Raw genomic sequence first — 22261 nt, 5'->3', positions numbered from 1 at the left:
AGTTGATAAAGAGTGCCTTTTTACCCTTCTTTGCCGTAGCCGGTTCTCGGCTACTTCCCCAAGCGACGGAGCATTTTCTTCCTAAAATAAGCCTCTGAAATATCCCATTTTCAGAAGAAAAAACAACACAGAAAAAAACAAGCAATATATATTTTTTTAAATAGAGTAATATGAATTTCACTGTGTTTTTTTATAAAAAGGGGCAAATAGATCGGTGAATATCGCCAATTTCCGGTTGAATGGCCGGTTATGCGCCAACGGATGGTCGCGATCATTAAAATTCGCATAACCTTTCAGCCTCGCTCTGGGATTGACCTATACGTACTTAATATAACTTTGGAAAAATGGTTGCCTGTTTGTTCAAGATTGAACGAGTGAACTTAAATGTTGACGCTTTAAAACAGCAACTATAAACTGCTAAAGTTTTAGGAATATTGCTCGAAGCTGTAAGCACTATCAAAGTTTCTTAAGCATGTGCCCGATAACTAGGGCTGTTCATTTTAAAGTCTCACAAACGCACTTTCCGGTATCCCTTCGCCAAAAATGTTGATTTCGTTAAATTAAATTTTAAGACCGCGATATTGTGGATAAGAAATTGGCCAATTATACACACTCAAACATTATATAGCTCACGATTTAGAAATATTTACTAATTGAAATGTACAAGTTTTTTTTATAATATTTTCTACGTCAACAGACAGGGTTCTGGTCCGTGGCGCCCGTATATATCACCATATACAATTACTCCAAATCGTTGAAGCTGAAGTTGAACGTTGAACACGAGAAAAAAAGGTAAAAATATGTGAAACATCATAAAACCACGGGAATGATCGATCTGAACTTTCGTCTGCTTTCATAGACATACATGTACACATATTCGATAATCATGAAAGACGAGCACTTATGTGACGTAAACGCGAATAATTGCAGATTAGCCCGTTAAATGACAACATCAACGTTTAAAAAACTGATTTATTATAAACTTTTAACTATGTGATTACTATCAATCATTAATGCACAGGTTTTCAAATAAACTGTCGTTGTTTTCAGTGATTTGTAAATCAAATTGTACTCGAGGTCGACGTACTCTTCCTTTGATCCCAATGATAAGTGAATGCCCTTATACAATCTATAAATCTATTAGAGGATGCGCTTCGAAAACGTTTTGAATACAGCGTTGATGTTGTGTAATAAAATGAGTTGAGATTGAGAGGGAAATTACTTTTATGTGTGTAATTGGGTCCTGACTTAGTCGACAGACAGACACACAAATACATGAGGATGGACGTGGACTGGGCAGCACTGACCAACGCCAACAATGCTAGGTGGAAATATTTTTTTAGAAAACCTCGACATAGAGTATTAACAAATATAGGAAAACAGATCTCAACAAATATAAAATTATAAATTCAGCACACGATTAACAACCCAGACGTTTAAAATGCGTACATTTGTATAAATAAAATATTATGCTAACATGTAAAAGGTCATCTAAAATGATTAATGATCAAGTAAAAATGATATGACAAAGCTAAGGCAAGGTATTTATTCATGGGTAAGAGTGTTCTACCCAAAAGTTGTGGGTTCGATACTCTCCTAGGGGTACCTTCTCAGGGTATTTCAAAATGGACACCACAGGTAACAGACTATAGTGTAAATCTACAAGCTGTCAGCTTCCTTCACAATCGAACTAAAACTAAAAAATTAGTATAAACTAACTAAAGGTCAGCTGCATTGTAGGGATTCAGTAAAGGAGAGCACTGCGAATGGGAGTCATTACTCTTCCTTATATCTCAGTCAAGCAAGGGGCATAACCCAACAATTGTTGAAGCCAGACTTATGCCCCTTCCAACTCATGCATTGACATTGGTAACATGTGTTCTGATTTTGTATTGAATATCTTAAACAGCTACTGGAAAATGACTCCAGTTACTGCGGACACCAAGGTCATGGCAATATCTCAAACTTTTGACGAGCTACAAGGTATGTATTACATGCATGACTACATATGTCATATCTGTGTACAGGTTATGGCTCATTTGGAGGTGTTTATATGATATTAAAATATAGTTAGGATGACATATGGTCTTATACATATGTGTGTGAAAACAATTTCAGTTCTATAAAATATACTGCAGGTGCTAAGCAGTCCCTATATAGAGATGGTAAGATCTTCAGTGCATGCCGGTGTGAAACAAAGTACAGTTACAAAACATCACAAACATCACAATCTTACTTCAATATGACATATCACCTTGCCAAATAAAATACACCTTGCATAAAACTTGTTTCCTTTGATATAGATTGAAACTGCTTTGGCTTTAAAACACTCTTTGTGAGCGACAAAACTATCTTTAAACTGTTGTTGAAATGGTATAGAACATGGATTGAAGTCTGTCCAAGTGTGCAATCCTCAAGTGCTTCTAGGTGTTAGCACAGATGTCAAGCATTTTTACGTCATGGTTAATCATGGGGCTCTCACTAAGGTTAAATATGTCATAAAATAAAAATGAAAATAAAAAGCACATTAATTTTACTATATCCACATGAAATACTGTTTGTTGTCTGCCCATAAATCCTTGCCCCATATCCAGTATTTAGCCAAAGGCCATTTATTACCCCTCTTCCATTGTCTTTATTTCTTTTATAATCTTTAACAAACAAATTCAAAGAGCGTTTCAATTGACCTTATTCATGGGAAAAAATCTATAATTTTAAGTACTGATTATATGAAACAGTCAACAATTCCTTGTATCAGCCTACAACAGCAATATAAAGCACATGAAGCAAGGTATAATTAGCAGTGGCCAAATATGGCAACTAACATATCATTAATGTCACTTAAAATTTAAATCATTTTAATTAATATAACATGTGCTTAAATAATTAAAACAAGTGACGTGTGCTTTAACAATAGATAAGTAAACAAAAACTGGCAAACTGCCTAGAATACAGAATGCTATAAATTGAAATCGTGTGTCATGTTCCCAGCCTACATCAACAACAGTGTAATTACAACAGAGTCAAGAGACATTTCACCCCAAACATTTGCACTTAATTTGTTGAACAGAGAACAGAAATAAATTATTTTAATAACTTAACTGATTATTAAGCTGTTTGAATTGTTTAAGTAAGACTCCAATGATCAAAAATGCCAAATCACCATACAAAGTTCAGTCAAAACATGTCTCATATTACAAATTCTGTACATATGTCATGCATACATATCTGTAAGTATTCTAGTTATTGACAACATGTTTTTCTCGTATAAATATACTGATTATTTGATAAAATGTCATACTCTTTTGAGCAAGATAAGACTACATGTATATACACCTACAAGATCAATAGTCACAACAATTAAAACTGAATCTGTATCTAAAACTATCTATAATGTTCAACACAGGTATATATATGTTCAGTTATGATTGTAAAAAGAAGAATGTAAAATATATCAGATCTACAACAGACAGTTAATCAGACTTAAAGTGGATATTTAGCATAAAAGGTTAAGCATTATATGTTCTGATGCTGCATAGGGCGCATGTTTGTAAGCAGCCTAAATAGACAGACTACAATGACCAGCATGAAGATCTGTTGAACCATTAAGGCTCAAACATGAGAACGACATACAATATACCCTTATAAAACATTTGGCCAATCAACAAACACTAAGTTTTAAGTCGAATACACAGTGGTCATGATGTGGTTCCAGCAAACTTTGAAACAGGTGATGACACTAAAATTATCTCTATTAATCACTGTTCACTACATAAATATTAGTTTTCATATTATAACAAAAATGCATTATTGGGTGTTCAAAAACAAATTGTATGTATAACCAACTGGTGTAGTTCCATATGGCATTATAGGCATCGACTTTCACACTATAAAAACACCTTCTCATGGAGCACTGCACCGCAGGGTGGTTCTGTACATCTCATTTGCTCAAGCTACACTCATGCCTTCGTGTTCGCTTCTCCCCATCACCCTTCCTCAGACCCTACAAGCGAGTCAGTGTCTGTCTCATACCCCACATGGCCCTACAGGTGTGTGATCATATCCTCGTCTGCCACCGGGTTCACCTCTGTCTGTCTAATCACTTTGAGCACGTCCTCCCGGTCGTGTTGCCCTGCAAACGTGGCCAGGCTCTCCCAGCAGCAGGGAATCGACACATAGTCTGGACGATGACTCTCCCGCATCCAGTGGGCAAACACAACCTTGGCCGCCAGCTCCCGATAGGTGAAGCAGAAGTGCTCAATGATGCTCGTGTCTATACTCGACAAACCTGGAGTAAGACAAGAACAAGGTGTTACATACAGATACCTTATAAACTCATAAAACATACAAATAAATTAAGGCATTGTTTTTCTTTCTTGATTCAATGTATATATATTATATACTTATGGTGTACCCTGTTGACAAAAGAATACTGGTGAAGGTGAAGCAACCCACTGCTACCTACCTATATACTCGGCAAGTGTGCGCCAGTTGCTGTGTGCGGGTAGGAGTGAGAGGAGTGTCTGAACCTGCATCAGCTGCTCTGGGGTGAGGTCAAGAGCCTGGCGTATCTCATCAAACACGGCCAGCTGGTCCTGCGCCTCCTGCAGTATCTGCTGTAATGTCACACAGAGCTGAAACACAACAATATAGAAAAAGCTTTATATTGTGCTCAAACATGTATTAGTTATTAACATCATTATACTAACACAGGTCCTGAAAGACAAGATGTGCGCAGCTGACATCCTCCAAGAAACATATTATAAGAGGGCTAAGGATGCCTTATATCGCTCACCTGATTAAATTGACCAACAAGTCAGAGGTTACTAAGGTTGTTGTTACTTTCATTAGAAATAAGTGGTTGCTAAATAAGTTGATGGTTGATAAGGTTTTATTTTGTTAAGGGAAATCAATAGTATTTTAAGGAAAATCAAGACTTTTTTTGCTGGTTGTGTGCGAAACAGTGGTTCCAGCTCTTTTAGGAGCTGTGTATAAAAAAAGCCAATGACACTTCCGAGCTAGAGCAAAAGAATGGATATCATCATAAAACGTAAGTATGACTCGTTATTTTATCTAATATCACAATTATGAGGGCTTATTTGAGAAATCGGGGAATGCAGTGCCATATAAGTATGTTTAATCTTTACACATATTTCGTTTATTTTGTAAACATATTGTTTTTTCGAGTTATAAAACTGATTCTCTCATCAACATGTTTACAAACGAAAGTAGAACATTTTCACCAATTTTCAGCTGCATTTTACTCAAGAAGCTTACATTTAAGATAAAACCAGTATTATCAAGTGTTTTTATTTTGTAGGGAATAAAACTGACCGCCTGTTTACCGTTATTGTTTCGCACCCGTGTGTCCATGGCCAATGGATGTGATGGCAATAGAAGCTTACTGTTGATATGGAAGTCAATGGTTAATGAGAATGTCATTGGTTGAAATGGTTGAAAGTGGTTGCTAAGCAAGAAAGTGGTTGCTAAGGAAGTAATTGGTTTTTAAGAAAGTCATTGGTGGCTAAGGACATAAGTGGTTGCTAAGGAAGTGATCGGCTGCTCATGTAGTCAATGGTTGCTAGGTAAGTCATTGGTTGAAAAATTGGTCATTGGTTGCTATGGATGAAGGAAGTTGCTAAGTTTATCAATGATTGCTAAGAAAGTCATTGGTTGCTATGGTTGCAGGTAGTTCATAAGAACGGCATTGGTTGCTAAAAAAGTCATTGGTTGCTTAAGAAGTCATATGTTGATAAGGAAGTCATTGGTTGTTATGGATGTAGGTAGTTGCTAAGAAGAAGTGGTTGCTAAGAAATTATCTGGTAGCTAAGGTAGTAACTGGTTCCGTAGGGACTCATTAGTTGCTAGGGAAGTCATTTGTTGCTTAGAAAGTAATTAGTTGCAAGAGAAATCATTGATGGCTATGGATGTAGGTAAAAATGCTAGGGAATTATCGTGTTGCTACAGTAGAAGCGATTTGTTATTAAGAAACCCATAAGGTGGTAAGATAATCATCGATTTCTAAGACATTTAAGCTAAAGAAGTACTTGGCTGGTAAGATAGCTGGTTAGAAAGTCATTGGTTGCTAAGAACATCATTGGTTGCTAAGGAAGTAAGTGATTGCTAAAGATGGCAATGGTTGCTAAGGACGTCATAGGTTGCTAAGTAAGTGGTTGTTATTGATATAGGTTACAAGTTACAATCCATTACATGAGGCTCTATACCAAATATAAAGGGTCTGGGTCCTTGGCAAGTTTATAGACAAGAGGCACATCAGTGCCTGTGCTCCACTGGCCAAAAGGTTCAAGCAAAGACCACCTAACGAACATTTTCGTCAAGTTTCATAGAAATACAATCATCAATTTTTGAGGAGAAGTTATTTAAAAAAAAATTTTACTTTAATAGCTCTGGCTGCCATGTTGTGCAGTGGACCGAAATGATTTGGGCAATTTGAGTAAAGGAGCACCAAACAAACATTTCTGTCAAGTTTTATCGAAAAAAGGTCATCGGTTTCGACGACAAGTCGTATAAAGTTTTTTTTATTTTTTAGCTCTGGCAGCCATGGTGTGCAGTGGACTGGAACCATTTAACAAATTTTGGTTAATGACCACCCAAGGAACATTTCTGTCAAGTTTCATCAAAATCTGATCATCGGTTAACATTTAATCTGAATAGATTATGAAGCAAATATCTAACCTGAACAAGAACTGACGAGATAGAATCGACTTGGTGTTTCACTTACACTTTTCGGCCATTTAAGTTACTAAAAATAGCTGTTTCATAAACTTTCAGAATGTCACTTAAACGAAAATTAATGTTCAGTCTATATATACTTTCCTATGTATAAATGTAAGGTTTTTAAATTGATCTTTTTGTGAGAACTTTATGCCTATATGTTTACTCATAAATTATTATTGTTTAAAAATTATTTAAAGATGCTATACGTGAAAAATTAAGACATTATTTTTTTTTCTATTAAAGGGAGGTAATTCAGTAGTAAAATGTAATCAAAGCTATTAAAGCATGGCATTTCTTTTCTAACCATGTTGATATTATTACAGTCTATTCAAGCAAGATGCCTTTTGTTTTTACATAGTACCCATAGGTTCTGAAAAACAAGGAGCACTATTCCCAACAGAAGGATGTCACTCCCTATCACTGCATGAGCATCATAATAAAGAAATGTTTACTCAAACTGCAAGCTGCTCAATTGAAATAGGTATTTACCTCAAGCATACAGTTTTATAATGTGGCAAAATAGTCGGACTACTAGATTGTCATTCGGACTAGTAAAATATGCCATTATGCTAGTCCAACTGGCTAGTAGGTTAAAATGTTTTTCGTGAAGACTGCGGACGAGAAGTCCTTAAAGGTTTTTCTATTTTTAACTCTCGCAGACATGTTGTGCAGCGGACCGGAACCATTTGGGCAATTTTGGTTAAAGGGCATCCCGATGAACATTTATGTAAAGTTTCATCAAAATCTGATAATCGGTTTCTGAGAAGATGTAGTTTAACGTTTTGTTCTATTCTTAGCTCTGGTGCCCATGTTGTGCAGCAGACCAGAACTGTTTGGGCTATTTTGGTTAAGGACTACCCAAGTAACATTTCTGTCAAGTTTCATTGCAATACGATCATCGGTTTCTGAGGAGAAGTCGTTTAAAGGTTTTTCTATTTTTACCTCTGGTGGCCATCTTGTGCAGTGGACCGAAACCATTGAAGCAAATTTGATAAAGGACCATCCAAGGAACATTTCTGTTAAGTTTCATCAAAATCTGATCATCGGTTTCTGAGAAAATGTTCTTTAAAGGTTTTTCTATTTTTTTGCCCTGGCAGCCATGTTGTGCAGCGGACCGGAACAATTTGAGCAATTTTGGTTAAAGGACCACCCAAGGAACAATTCTGTCAAGTTTCATCAAAATCTGCCTATCCGTTTCAGAGGAGATGTCGTTTAAAGATGTTGCTATTTTTAGCTGTGGCAGCCATGTTGTGCAGCGGACCGGAACAATTTGAGCAATTTTGGTTAAGGACCACCCAAGGAACAATTCTGTCAAGTTTCATCAAAATCTGCCTATCCGTTTCAGAGGAGATGTCGTTTAAAGATTTTGCTATTTTTAGCTGTGGCGGCCATATTGTGCAATGGACCAGAACCATTTGAGCAATTTTAATAAAGGACCACCCAAGGAACATTACTGTCAAGTTTCATCAAAATCTGCCGAACCGTTTCAGAGGAGATGTCGTTTAAAGATTTTGCTATTTTTAGCTCTGGCGGCCATATTGTGCAATGGACCGGAACCATTTGAGCAATTTTGGTAAAGGACCACCAAAGGAACATTCCTGTGAAGTTTTGTCAAAATCCGCTCATCAGTTTCAGAGGAGATGTCGTTTAAAGTAAAAGTTTACGCACGCACGCACGCACGCACTCACGACGGACAATCTGTGACGACATAAGCTCCATGGCCTTCGGCCAGTGGAGCTAAAAACCCGGGCCCTGTGCCATAAACAATTTTGACCTTAGGGGCATTATTTAATAACTAATTGGTAAAAGGCCACTACATTAGGCTTTTTACCAAATATTAATGGCCTTGGCCATATTGGGTTTTTAGTACTGCATTTTAATCTTGGATAACGGTTTCCTAGGTTTCTGCCCAGGTGACAGACTTGATTTATATATCAGATTTCAGATGCCTTTACAATCGAGAAAATATAAATTGAACTTTGAAACTTTATTAGAAAATAATGCAACTTCCTGCATGCAATACAGGATACATAAGCAGACCTAATACAATACAAACAAGCAATGGAAAACAGCTAACTATAACTTACTTAATGCTAAACAAACAAACAAAAGTTTAGTTTAGTTTCACATTAATTTAGTAGCCTTATTGAAAGAGATACGATTATCTTTACATGTTGAACTTTTTAAGTCAGATGTATTTTGGAATGCATACCGGTAATTTTAATACTGTATGATGAAACTTAAACTAAACTTATAAACAGTTATCATGAAACAAAAATAGAACAAGACAGTCATGTAAGAGGTTTAGAATTTCACTATAACTTGAGTAGAAAATAAAACAAATGTTATGAGAAATGCTTCATACCGGTAATTATTTTTCAAGTATTAGGCCAATTTTCCATGGTTTAGTATTAAACAATTTATCATTATTGTAAGAGATTGGGTAATCTTAACATGATGAATAGCTTGACAGTGTGTTATTTTAAATGCATGATTTACTGCAGGAGAATTTCAAATACATGTACTTTAAATTACAGTAAATTTGTAATGGTATGTATACTGAACCATTCTCCAATGATAAAAATAATGTCTTACATGTATATAAAGCTTAATATAAAAAAAAGAAAAAAAAGCCTACCTACCCTGCCTGTTTTTAAAAAAGATGTAATCCTTACCAAACCAATTTATTTTGGCCTAAGGTGGACCTTATCAAACTCTTTCAAGCCATGTTGGTGTGTTAAAATTTTACTGACAAAGGTCGGGGGTAGTTTTCACTACACTGTATATGACTACTGTACATGGAAAACTTTTAAAATCTTATAAATTTGTACCAACAATTAGTCTCAACTTAAAAATCTTAGTTTTTTTTGCAAAATAAATATGAAACATTTTTCTTGATGCTGCTAATGGTACAATTCTAACCCGTGGTTTATTTCCTATCAACTTTATGTTTCATGTGATTATCGTTAGTAAGTTCAGTATACATACCATTACAAATTTACTGTAATTTAAAGTAAATGTATTTGAAATTCTCCTGCAGTAAATCATGCATTTAAAATCACAATACCTCATCCTTGACCCCTTTTTGCTCAGGTGAGCTAACAAAGGTCTGACAAGCTAATTAAAACATATAAAACCCACCTGTTGGACATGGGCAAAACTAAGTTGTAGCTGACATCCTTTATAAAACATACCTGGTGGACATGGTCACAGCTGACATCTTCAATAAAACATACCTGGTGGACATGGTCACAGCCAAGCTGTAGCTGACATCTTCAATAAAACATACCTGGTGGACATGGTCACAGCCAAGCTGTAGCTGACATCTTCAATAAAACATACCTGGTGGACATGGTCACAGCCAAGCTGTAGCTGACATCCTTTATAAAACATACCTGGTGGACATGGTCACAGCCAAGCTGTAGCTGACATCTTCAATAAAACATACCTGGTGGACATGGTCACAGCCAAGCTGTAGCTGACATCTTCAATAAAACATTCCTGGTGGACATGGTCACAGCCAAGCTGTAGCTGACATCTTCAATAAAACATACCTGGTGGGCATGGTCACGGCCAAGCTGTAGCGGACATTCTCCATAAAACATACCTAGTGGACATTGGCACAGCCAAGCTGTAGCTGACATCTTCCATAGAGCATACCTGGTGGACACAGGGCACAGCCAAGCTGTAGTTGACATCTTCCATAAAACATACCTGGTGTACATAGTCACAGCCAAGCTGTAGCTGACATCCTCCATAGAGCATACCTGGTGGACATCAGCTCAGCCAAGCTGACATCCTCCATAAAACATACCTGGTGGACATGGGGCACAGCCAAGCTGTTACTGACATCCTCTAAAAAGCATACCTGTTGGACATGGGCACAGACAAGCTGTAGCTGACATCCTCCATAGAGCATACCTGGTGGACATGGGGCACAACCAAGCTGTGACTGACATTCTCCATAGAGCATACCTGGTGGACATGGGGCAGAGCCAAGCTGTAGCTGACATTCTCCATAAAACATACCTGGTGGACATGGGGCAGAGCCAAGCTGTAGCTGACATCCTCCATAGAGCATACCTGGTGGACATGTGGCAAAGCCAAGCTGTGGCTGACATTCTCCATAAAACATACCTGGTGGACATGGGGCACAGCCAAGCTGTAGCTGACCTTCTCCATAGAGCATACCTGGTGGACATGGGGCACAGCCAAGCTGTAGCTGACATCCTCCATAGAGCATACCTGGTGGACATGGGGCAGAGCCAAGCTGTGGCTGACATTCTCCATAAAACATACCTGGTGGACATGGGGCACAGCCAAGCTGTAGCTGACCTTCTCCATAAAACATACCTGGTGGACATGGGACACAGCCAAGCTGTGGCTGACATTCTCTATAGAGCATACCTGGTGGACATGGGGCAGAGCCAAGCTGTAGCTGACATTCTCCATAAAACATATCTGGTGGACATGGGGCAGAGCCAAGCTGTGGCTGACATTCTCCATAGAGCATACCTGGTGGACATGGGGCAGAGCCAAGCTGTAGCTGACATTCTCCATAAAACATACCTGTTGGACATGGGGCACAGCCAAGCTGTAGCTGACATCCTCCATAGAACATACCTGGTGGACATGGGGCAGAGCCAAGCTGTAGCTGACATCCTCCATAGAGCATACCTGGTAGACATGGGGCAGAGCCAAGCTGTGGCTGACATTCTCCATAAAACATACCTGGTGGACATGGGGCACAGCCAAGCTGTAGCTGACATCCTCCATAGAGCAAACCTGGTGGACATGGGGCAGAGCCAAGCTGTAGCTGACGTTCTCCATAAAACATACCTTGAGGACATGGGGCAGAGCTAAGCTGTAGCTGACATCCTCCATAAAACATACCTGGTGGACATAGCTGACATCCTCCATAAAACATACCTGGTGGACATGGGGCACAGCCAAGCTGTGGCTGACATTCTCCATAAAACATACCTGGTGGACATGGGGCACAGCCAAGCTGTAGCTGACATCCTCCATAGAGCATACCTGGTGGACATGGGGCACAGCCAAGCTGTGGCTGACATTCTCCATAGAGCATACCTGGTGGACATGGGGCAGAGCCAAGCTGTAGCTGACATCCTCCATAAAACATACCTGGTGGACATGGGGCACAGCCAAGCTGTGGCTGACATTCTCCATAAAACATACCTGGTGGACATGGGGCACAGCCAAGCTGTAGCTGACATCCTCCATAGAGCATACCTGGTGGACATGGGGCACAGCCAAGCTGTGGCTGACATTCTCCATAGAGCATACCTGGTGGACATGGGGCAGAGCCAAGCTGTAGCTGACATCCTCCATAAAACATACCTGGTGGACATGGGGCACAGACAAGCTGTAGCTGACATCCTCCATAAAACATACCTGGTGGACATGGGGCAGAGCCAAGCTGTAGCTGACATTCTCCATAAAATATACCTGGTGGACATGGGGCAGAGCCAAGCTGTAGCTGACATCCTCCATAAAACATACCTGGTGGACATGGGGCACAGACATGCTGTGATATAACATGCCTGGTAGACTTTGGCACAATTGAGCTTGAGCTTGGGCTGACATCCTCCTTCTATGTTTAATTTCTTTTTTGAATAACCAAAAAACTTATTGAGATAACTACCTCATACATGTATCTGTTCAACAGATTGACTAATGGGGAGACATTTTCAATAATGGGGAAACATTTTCAATAAGACTTTAAAACATTATTTTGGTTGTGAAAAAGAAATGTAATAAATATGAACCAAGTGGTACCAGCTTATCAGCTGTAAATTAAAAAAAACCAATATAAGAACGACCAGGATAAGGGCACGAAAGCGTGTGATTGTTTTACCGTGCTTTTTGTCCAATATGGGTCATCATCTTGTTGTGCATTGGGGTGAGGGGGTGGGGGAGGTGGTTCATCCGATTCTGGAGGAATGTTCATCAACCTGAAATAAGGCTGATAATGAGGCATGACAGAATGGAATGATTTCAAATTACATTCATATGGGTTCTTAAGAATAATTGTCAAAATTGGAATGCAAAATCAAGAAAATTCTTGAAATTGCAAAAATCATTGACTTGTTATAACAGGACAAGGTATTTGATTACTGGTAGAGTTTTTTATAACGCATGTAAATGAATTCAGTAGTAAGTACACTAGGATAAATGGAAATCATTAATTTGTACATGTACATTTACATGGAGAGTCATTATAATATTATCACTAAGATGATCAAACCATTTACACTGGACTGTGAGAAAACTGAAGTAGAATTTCATACTTGTTTTGGAAAATGTCACCTACAAAATAGACAATATTTCTGCTCTTTCATTAAGCCAACTGACCTATTAAAACTATCCCTCCAAACAAGAGGGCTATATAGGCCCTATGACACTCATTTGAGACTTCAATAAACAAACATTCGAACAATATTTATTGAGATTGGGTGGAAAATGTTGCTTGTAGAGTGTTGTCAAAGAGACACACACTCTCAACAAGTTTCATGAAGATTGATTGACAACAGCCAATCACAGTAGCTCATTAGAAGCATTGTGTGCTCAATTAAGACCAAAAAATTCAAAGTGTAAGTTGAAATAAGGAAAAATATTGCAAACAAATAAACAATCAAATAATCAACTCGCCATTTATAAAGACATTATACATATTTTTACCTGCAAAATGTGATATCCTTGCTTCTTTCTTTATAGTCACGGTCATACCAGTTTTCATGGTTTTCCAACTTGTTAAAATCCAGCTGAGGTATCTCAGAACTCAGTCTCTTCCTTCTAATAATTTTTTTACTCATGCGCCCTGAAGTGATGCGTACAATGCCAAGATTGTAGTAGAAACGATAATACTGGAAAATTGAATCATCATGTATACTGCTTCTCGCGGAGAGCTCTTGAGCCATGTTCACATAAAAGTGACTCCATTCTTCACTGGATAGTTTTATAAAGCTCTGAGAACGAAGCAGGGGTTTGCGGCGGGGAGGTGGTGGCGTGGCCGGAAATTTGGGGAGTGTCTCCCCTCCATCCTGCCCTGCAAGTTTTAAGTGTGTGTCAACATCACTATCATGTAAGGAAAGGTCAGAATGGTCATCATTTGGGTCAGATATCTCCTCCGAGATCCTCAGCCTGAAGTCGGGGAAGTCCGCATGTGGAGCTGACAAAGACATGCAAGGAGCAGGGAGAGGTATCTTGGTAGCCTCTGCCTCGGCAAGGAATGACGGGTGAGGATCAAAAAAGTCTTCTACAAGCAGCTCAGCACCTGAGAAAGACAAGTTAGTTCCAGGAGAAATAGACTTTTGAGGACTTAATGTGGAATCACTGAATCGTTTTGTCTCCACTTTAGTGGAATGTTGTTGAGGTGTTTTTAATGAAAGGTCTTTAGGGGGATTTGCTTTTCTTGGCACAGTTTCATTTATATTTTCTTTCACAGCATTATCTAACTTATCACTTGCACTTTGATGAACATCAAACACAAGGTTTGGACCGCGAGCAATAAAATGTTCGGAGTCATGATTTTCCAGCACTACAACAGCAGAACTATCACTCTTACAGGCACTGCCATTACTGGCAGCATGAATCCTCAAATGAGGTGTTGGAAGAGCATCAAAATTTGTGCCACATCCTTTAGGGCCTGGTGTGAGACCTGGTATGTGGCCAGGCATGTGCCCATTACTGCTAGATGAGCTTGTGTTGTTGTTCTCGAAGGAGTGTGGAATAATCATGATGCTGTCGGAGGTTGTGCCAGGGGTGAAGGAGGCACTCTGCTCGCTGTGTAGGATGTTGAAATGAGCACTGGGTTTCTGGGAGATGTGCTGGGATTTGCAAATCAGGTCCTTAAAGCTTTTCTCCATTGACTGCCAATGAGGGGATTGAAATACATACTTCCGCGTCAAGGAGAAGTCTGAAAATGTGATACAACAAAAAACTGATTTACTTCATTCACAAGTTTAAACAACCATAATTTATACTACAAAAATAAAACTATCACTATGCATGTGTATTGGTGGTGGAAAACATTCTACTTTGAGAGGAAGTCAAACATGACTACACTTTACTTAAATTAGATGTAAAAAATGCTTCTGCCTTATTTGCATGTTCCAAAAGTATCTTAACAAATTATGAAAATTTTGTGAAATTTCTAATTTCAAGACAAATGAACACCAACTGCCAGATTCCTCATTTGGCGCCCTCTCCTGCACCGAGATCTCGAGGGTGTGCGCATCAGGGTTGGTTGTCAAAGTGGTGGGACTTGTGTTAAACGGATGATGGTGGAGGATGTGGACGTTGAGCACGACAGAGAATGCATACTTGCTCAGACAGAGGAACACAAGCTGGCCAGGAGACAGTGAACCACACTGAACCACCGTCACCTGCCAGTGCTTCAACTCATCTGTCAACAAACAACACATTGTGGTCAGGGCTTCTAACGTATGATCATCAAATATAGACATCAAAATTCTGGGTTATTTCAACAAAATTGAATGGACTTCACTTTGATTTTTGTTTTTAAATCAAAACATAACATGTCATATTTATTCTACCTTCAGACATTGGGTTTATATGCACATATTTGCCCCTGAGATAAATCTGCACATGAGTACACATCAAAGGGTAAATTGTATAAATATAAGTTATAACTCATCATTTTTAACCTGTATGACCTTTATCTCTACCATCTAAAAGAATGACAAATAAGCAACCACCATGTTGTGTACCTGGCCTGACAATGTTTTCCAGGATGCACCTGTTGAGTCGCTGGAGCGAGGTGGTGGCGTGCACGTTGCCTGGCTGCAGAAACGGGATCTTGATGCACTGAGCCTCATCCCCATTTTCTGTAACACACACAATTGTAGTACAAAATGTAAATAAGGCCCATTTAAATCTTGTGTGTTTATTTTACACATATTTATTTTTTCTTTATTGTGATGACAGCTATAAGCTGTTATCAATCTCATTCTGGTCTGTTTCCTGTGTGAAAAACTATACTTGTGTTTCCCTTAAGAGGCCAAGACACCACACCTTAAGCAGCAATTCATTTTGCAGTGCATCTAGAGTCCTATACTCACATTTTTTCCAGCAGACCTGCATATTATCAAAATTATCTATGCATAAAATATTGCTCATTGCGAGTTATTGTTATGCTCAGGGTCCATTGTTTTGAAACCCTCTCACAATGAAATCAAAAATAAGAAATAACTTCAAGTAAAAGAAAAATACAAACATATTTTCAATACATTACATTTCATGAGATTCCTACCTGGCACACAATAGAGCAAAATGAGGAGGCGGGAGTATGTAAGGACCGGGAAGTAGTTACGAGTGAGGCACGGGAAGCATGACGTCTCTTTCACATGATCCTGGACCTCCTCCAGGCGTACAAGACATAATTCCTGCTCTGTGAACTCCAACCGCAGCCTCGGCCGACTCTTTCCATCTTGCACAACCAGCCGGAACACTGCATTGGGAATGCAAACACTCAGACATTAACAAGCAATATACCAGGAAAAACTAGAGCTGTCACAGGCATGACGAATACCCCCCAAATGCCGCCTGGACACAGGAATGGCAAACTTTTTATTTGTCATAACTTCAACGTTATTAACACTGCATTTCCACTCATCATGCTTGACCAAAAGATGATGCATAATTGAAAGTAATTACACTGCTGACATGGGCAATAACTCTGTCATTATATGAAATAGTCTTTTTATAGAGTAATTATCCTCATGTACCCTGGAATTCCTCTCATTGTGCTTAACAATTGTATGAAGTTTAATAAAGTTTCATCCAATAATTTTCAAGATATGCTCTGGACGGGAAAAGGTAAAAAAGGGCAATTACTCTGTTATTATCTGAAATAAAGTTATGGTTCTTGTAAACTGCACTAACTCTCATTTTGCTTAACCATTGTATGTAGTTTAATTAAATTCTAATAGTAGTTTTCAAGTTATGCTCCAGAAAAAGGCAAATTAACAAAGGGCAATAATTATTTCATAAGCTGAAAAAGAGTTATGGCTATTGTACACTACACTTCCATTTATTGTGAGTTAACTTTTGTTATGTATGGAGTTTAATCAAAGTCTATCCAGTAGTATTTAAGTTATGCTCCAGACAAGGATAAGTAACAAAGGTTTATAACTCTTTAATTAAGTGAAATAGAGTTATGGTTCTCATACACTGCACTAACTCACATTGTGCTTTACCATTGTATGAAGTTTACTCAAATTCCACACAGTAGTATTCTTCAATTTATGCTCCGTACAAGGAAAAATGACAAAGGGCAATAACTTTGTAATTTGCTGAAAAGAGTAATGGTTCTTGTACACTGCACTTTCTCTCATTATGTTTTATCATCATATGAAGTTTAATTAAATTCCATCCATCGGTTTTCAAATTAACATACTGGCCAACCAACCAATCAACCATAGGGTGAAGCCAATATACACCTTCAAACTTTGTTAAGGCAATTTATTATGAATCCATGTTTAGCAGTATCAAGACAATTGGACCTAGGGAAAGACACACAATTGAAATATATGTCTATCAACAACAAATAATGACAACACCATGGCTTTGACAAAACTACTCCTAGAACAAAACCATTGCTAGGACAATACCATGGTTATGGACATTCCATGGTTATCACAATACCTATTGACAATCCCATGATTATGACAATAACATATTCATGACAATACTATGGCTAGAACAAACCATGTCTATGTCAATACCTTGTTTTTTACAAAAATGTTGCTAGGAAAATACCATGGCTATGACATTACTATGGCTAGGATAATATAATGGCTATGACAATATCATGGTTACAACAATACCATGGCTAGGAAAATACATTGGCTATAACTATACCATGATTATGACAAAAACATGGCTAGAATAATACCATGGCTAAGCTGATACCATGAGTAGTACAAGACCATGGCTAGGACAACACCTTGGTTGTGACAACAAAATGGCTATGACAATATCATGGCTAGGACAATACCATGGTTATGACAACAACATGGCCAGGACAATACCATGGCTAAGACAATACCATGGCTAGGATAATACCATGGCTAGGACAATAGCATTGCTAAGAAAACAACATGGCTAAGACAATACCATGGCAAGGACAAAACCATGGTTAGGACAATACCATGGCTAAGACAATACCATGGCTAGGACAATACCATGGCTAAGACAATACCATGGCTAGGACAATAACATGGCAAGGACAATACCACGGCTAGAATAATAAACCATGGCTAGGACAATAACATGGCTATGACAATAGCATGACCAGGACAATAGCATGACCAGGAAAATAACATGGCTATGACAAAAGCATGACAATAGCATGACCAGGACAATAACATGGCTATGACAATAGCATGGCCAGTACAATACCATGACCAGGACAATAACATGGCTATGACAATAGCATGACCAGGACAATAGCATGACCAGGACAATATCATGGCTATGACAATATTATGGCCAGTACAATACCATGACCAGGACAATAACATGGCTATGACAATAGCATGACCAGACAATACCATGACCAGGACAATAACACGGCTATGACAATAGCATGGCCAGGACAATACCATGACCAGGACAATAACATGGCTATGACAATAGCATGGCCAGGACAATACCATGACCAGGACAATAACATGGCTATGACAATAGCATGACCAGGAAAATACCATGACCAGGACAATAACATGGCTATGACAATATCATGGCCAGGACAATACCATGACCAGGACAATAACATGGCTATGACAATATCATGGCCAGGACAATGCCATGACCAGGACAATAACATGGCTAGGGCAATATCATGGCTTGGACAAAACCATAACAAACACATACCTTTTCCTCCATCAGACGCACAAGTTTGTGTTAGGTCCACCTTTATCTGTCGAAAAAAGTTTCAAAAACTAAAACAAACAAAACAACATCAAATAAAAAGATCATGCAACCCAAAATGCTTTCATAGCAGATAAGTTCAAAAGAAAATCACATGCAAAAAAGCTTAAATATTTAGAATAAAATAAAAGCAAAAGGCTAAAAATAACCAAGAAGGACCATATCAAACTGTATTTAAATAAAATAATATAAACTAGAATAAATGGAGGTTTCAACGCTCACGTCAGCACAGATACCCACCTTTTTGAATTTGCTGTTGAGCTTGTCATAAAGGTGTTCACTGAAGATGACCTTATCAGGGGGGAGCACCTGCAGGCCTCCCACCTCCATGGCAACAGATGATGGGTGTGGCAGGTGAGTGGGAGCATTGGTTGAAAGGACTGTCAGAGCCTGAGGTCTACCAGATGTATAACTACTTTAAACATGCCTGGATGGTGAGGTGTCACAAGTGTTTTTACTTCTTTTATGTGTCTCTGAAAAAAATATATTATATTTATTGAAAAGTTACTAATAAGTGAACACTTCTAAACTAACATAAAATGTCTTTAAGGAAACAATTCCTGAAAGAACAGATCTGGTAAGTACATTGTATTTGTATTTTTGAAACTCACCACAATATCTCATTCATGACAGTATACAGGCTTAGGGAAAGTTCTAGCAAGTTTATGTTTATCCAGCATGTAATCCAAATGTACATATACAGAAACTCAAACATGGTATCCACCCTTTGTTTGATTTGTCTATGAGTTCATGGGTTTATGGATATTGTATACATTTGGATTCCTGTTGAGCACACATTACTCTCAGACCACCATAATTCCAGTGCACTATCAGCAATTTATTAAATGTATACTGTATGTCAAACAAACACCCAATAATATTGGTGTATTATGGCATTTATTAATAATAAGTAATTGTGTGTGAAAATTATACAATTTCAAAAAATACAAATTATAAGTACATGATGTTTAAAGTAAAACATTGCAGGACAGGGCTGTATCTTAGTGCTAGGGATCCTTCCAAATGGGCAATTCTGCCAGAATAACAGAATTTGACTCACTTTACTGCTACAAGTGTAACAGGCTTATGCTGCTTCTATAATTATGCCCCCTGGGTTCTAAGTGTTTTAAAAGCAATTAAACATGTCTGTACTAGTTGTTTAGCATTAAAAAAACAAAAAGGATTGTGAATTCTGAGCCCATTTTTTAGTGAAAAGTACATGACATATTGTATACCGTTTGAGACTGAGATCTATTGGGTTCTGATCACTGTGTGTGAGGTTCAAACCCACAACCGCCAGAAATCAAGTACAGGGCTCTTATCGACTGAATTGCAAACAAAGTTGTACATTTTAGCTGAACTTGTTATCATTTAAACATCCAGGAAGTGCATGTGTACTGACAAGTACTACACTTCTACCCATGACACAGATGTGCACAATAAAACTTGTATACAACATATCAGGTGAATATATTTATAAAAGCTAGCATTGAGCACTAATGCACTTATCAGACATGTACCATACATTGACATTTACAAATAAAAAGAAAAAACGGATATTTACCTTTATTTACCTGAGACGTGCAACACACCTAGATGTTTGTAAACAAACGCCGGGTACCGCTTTTAATTTACGATTACAACTAAAAATGTTTGTGTCTTCTAAAACTACAGTATACATTCTCATTCATCAGAAGTCAAATCATGATAAATTTAACGCATGTTGAACGCCACAGTATCGTCACTCTGGTGATATTCTCAAGAGGAATTGATCAAAATTTAAGCAAATTACACAGTGATCAAGTGTGAGACTGGATTGAAGCGTTTCTGCCTCACATACACCAGTCAGACAGGATTGAAAATACATTTTCGGAAAAAAGTCGTTAGTGAGCGGTATCCATTAAGGATTGGTATTAGGACCAATTTTATTTCACGTCTTTATAAAACGACCTACCAGAGGTGGTAAGATCTGTAGTAAAATTATTTGCAGACGAAACAATTTCTTTATACTTGTAACAAAATATAAATGGATGGGTCACGGACATTACGGACCAGACATAACGGATCAGTATAATGTTTATTTCTTTGATAATTTACCGCCAATAATAACCGGCCACAATTACAAATAAATTATACTGATTAAATGCAACCAAAATAACCAGTTTTAAAGTGACAATCAAAATCAATACATACACATGTATAAAAACATCGATTTTGAGTGATAAACTTTAACTTCTTACTAAATAATGCATTTATGGAAAATATTTATTACCGATAAAAAAGATTGTAAACGTGTATTTAGTAACACTAAGCGCAAAAATCATTTCAAATTAAACTCGATATCCTTCATAAGAACCAATGTTTTTAAGATGTATTCATATCCTTTTTGGAATATTTATCGTGGTAAATCTTATGCATGACAAAATGAGCTAAAATTAAAGTTATCAATGAAACGTCGTCTTTCGTTAATGAAATAACTACATTCTAATAAATAATGAAATTTATCACCAATACGATTAGAATCACAAAGATGGCAATTTCTATCATTTATGTTTATATTCCCCCAACTACCTACTTCAACTGGAAAAATTGTTTCTTGTTCTAAATCGTTTAACATAATTCAATAATTTTGGCGGTGTTTAACAAGAAAGTTTTCAAAATGAAAGCATAAAAAATTATTTTAATAACATTATAGATCATGGTCCGTTATGTTTTACAAAATGGTCCGTATTGTCCCGAAATATGGTCCGTAATGTCCCGAAATCTGGTCCGTTTTGTCTGGTCCGTTATGTCTGTAATTCAAATGGATTGTTACATTATACAATGTGATTTGGACAATGTTTCCAAATGGTAAGAAAAATGGATATTGAAAATAAATACAGGAAATTGTAAGCATATATGCGCTAGAACAGAAGAACACTGAACTCCAGTACTACATGAAGTCTGAAGGAAAAAGAATAAATATAGAGCAAATAGACTCGGAAAAGGACATTGGTGTAACATTTAATAGCAAGATGAACACACATACATCAGACATATTAATCAGTGTATGAGATGTCAAGAAAAAACATTTAAGTTTTATTAGATTTTTTTACAATAAACAGTACATTAAAAGCAAAAAAACAGCATGTCTGCAGAGTTCAACAGAGAAGGACAATCAATCAGCCTTGAGTTGTCCCACCCGTTTAACTTCTTTTAATCTGTGAAAAAAGATTATGATTTGTTTTTATGAAACAATAAAGTTTGCTGAAATTTCCTAAAATTGATTAATTGTGTATCTGTGTAGTTGATTTTGGTTATAGCATTTGTGATTTTAATTTTTCGTTTAGAGGTTGCCCATGTGTGGAACATTCTTCCGATTGATTTTAGGAAAGTAGACAATTTAGAAATGAATCAAAAGTCTTATTAACTGGTCTGGTCAAAATGCAAGCGTTCTATGTGCTTCTAATTTCCAATGATGTAGTCTAGCTTTAATGTTCAATCCTTTATTATGTCCCCCTTCGAAGAAGAGAGGTATATTGCTTTGCACATGTCGGTCGGTCGGTCG

The 22261-nt window shown here is 37.6% G+C and overlaps 2 protein-coding genes across 3 annotated transcripts; both read right to left on the bottom strand.

The window, feature by feature from the left end:
- Positions 1–1322: 1322 nt before the first annotated feature.
- On the bottom strand, positions 1323–20341 carry LOC128209382 (uncharacterized). 2 transcript variants are annotated; one of them, XM_052913414.1, is made up of 10 exons: positions 20279–20341; positions 18955–19187; positions 18658–18703; positions 16034–16231; positions 15492–15608; positions 14942–15166; positions 13441–14677; positions 12617–12713; positions 4466–4634; positions 1323–4288 (listed from the first exon to the last, which is right to left on the bottom strand). In XM_052913414.1, the coding sequence occupies exons 2-10, from the start codon at positions 19042–19044 to the stop codon at positions 4044–4046; spliced, it is 2424 nt and encodes an 807-aa protein (XP_052769374.1). In that variant the 5' UTR covers positions 19045–19187; positions 20279–20341; the 3' UTR covers positions 1323–4043. The 2 variants fall into 2 exon arrangements, with proteins under 2 accessions (XP_052769374.1, XP_052769369.1); XM_052913409.1 differs by lacking the exon at positions 20279–20341 and adding an exon at positions 19950–20014.
- Positions 7202–11434, bottom strand: LOC128209400 (platelet endothelial aggregation receptor 1-like). Its single transcript, XM_052913424.1, has 2 exons — positions 9975–11434; positions 7202–9932 (listed from the first exon to the last, which is right to left on the bottom strand). Exon 1 carries the CDS (start codon positions 11411–11413, stop codon positions 10466–10468), a length of 948 nt encoding a protein of 315 aa, XP_052769384.1. The 5' UTR covers positions 11414–11434; the 3' UTR covers positions 7202–9932; positions 9975–10465.
- Positions 20342–22261: the final 1920 nt, after the last annotated feature.

This window comes from Mya arenaria, chromosome 2 (assembly GCF_026914265.1).
Source record: "Mya arenaria isolate MELC-2E11 chromosome 2, ASM2691426v1".
Classification (NCBI taxonomy): domain Eukaryota; kingdom Metazoa; phylum Mollusca; class Bivalvia; order Myida; family Myidae; genus Mya; species Mya arenaria.
This window is presented reverse-complemented; position numbering and strand designations above follow the sequence as displayed.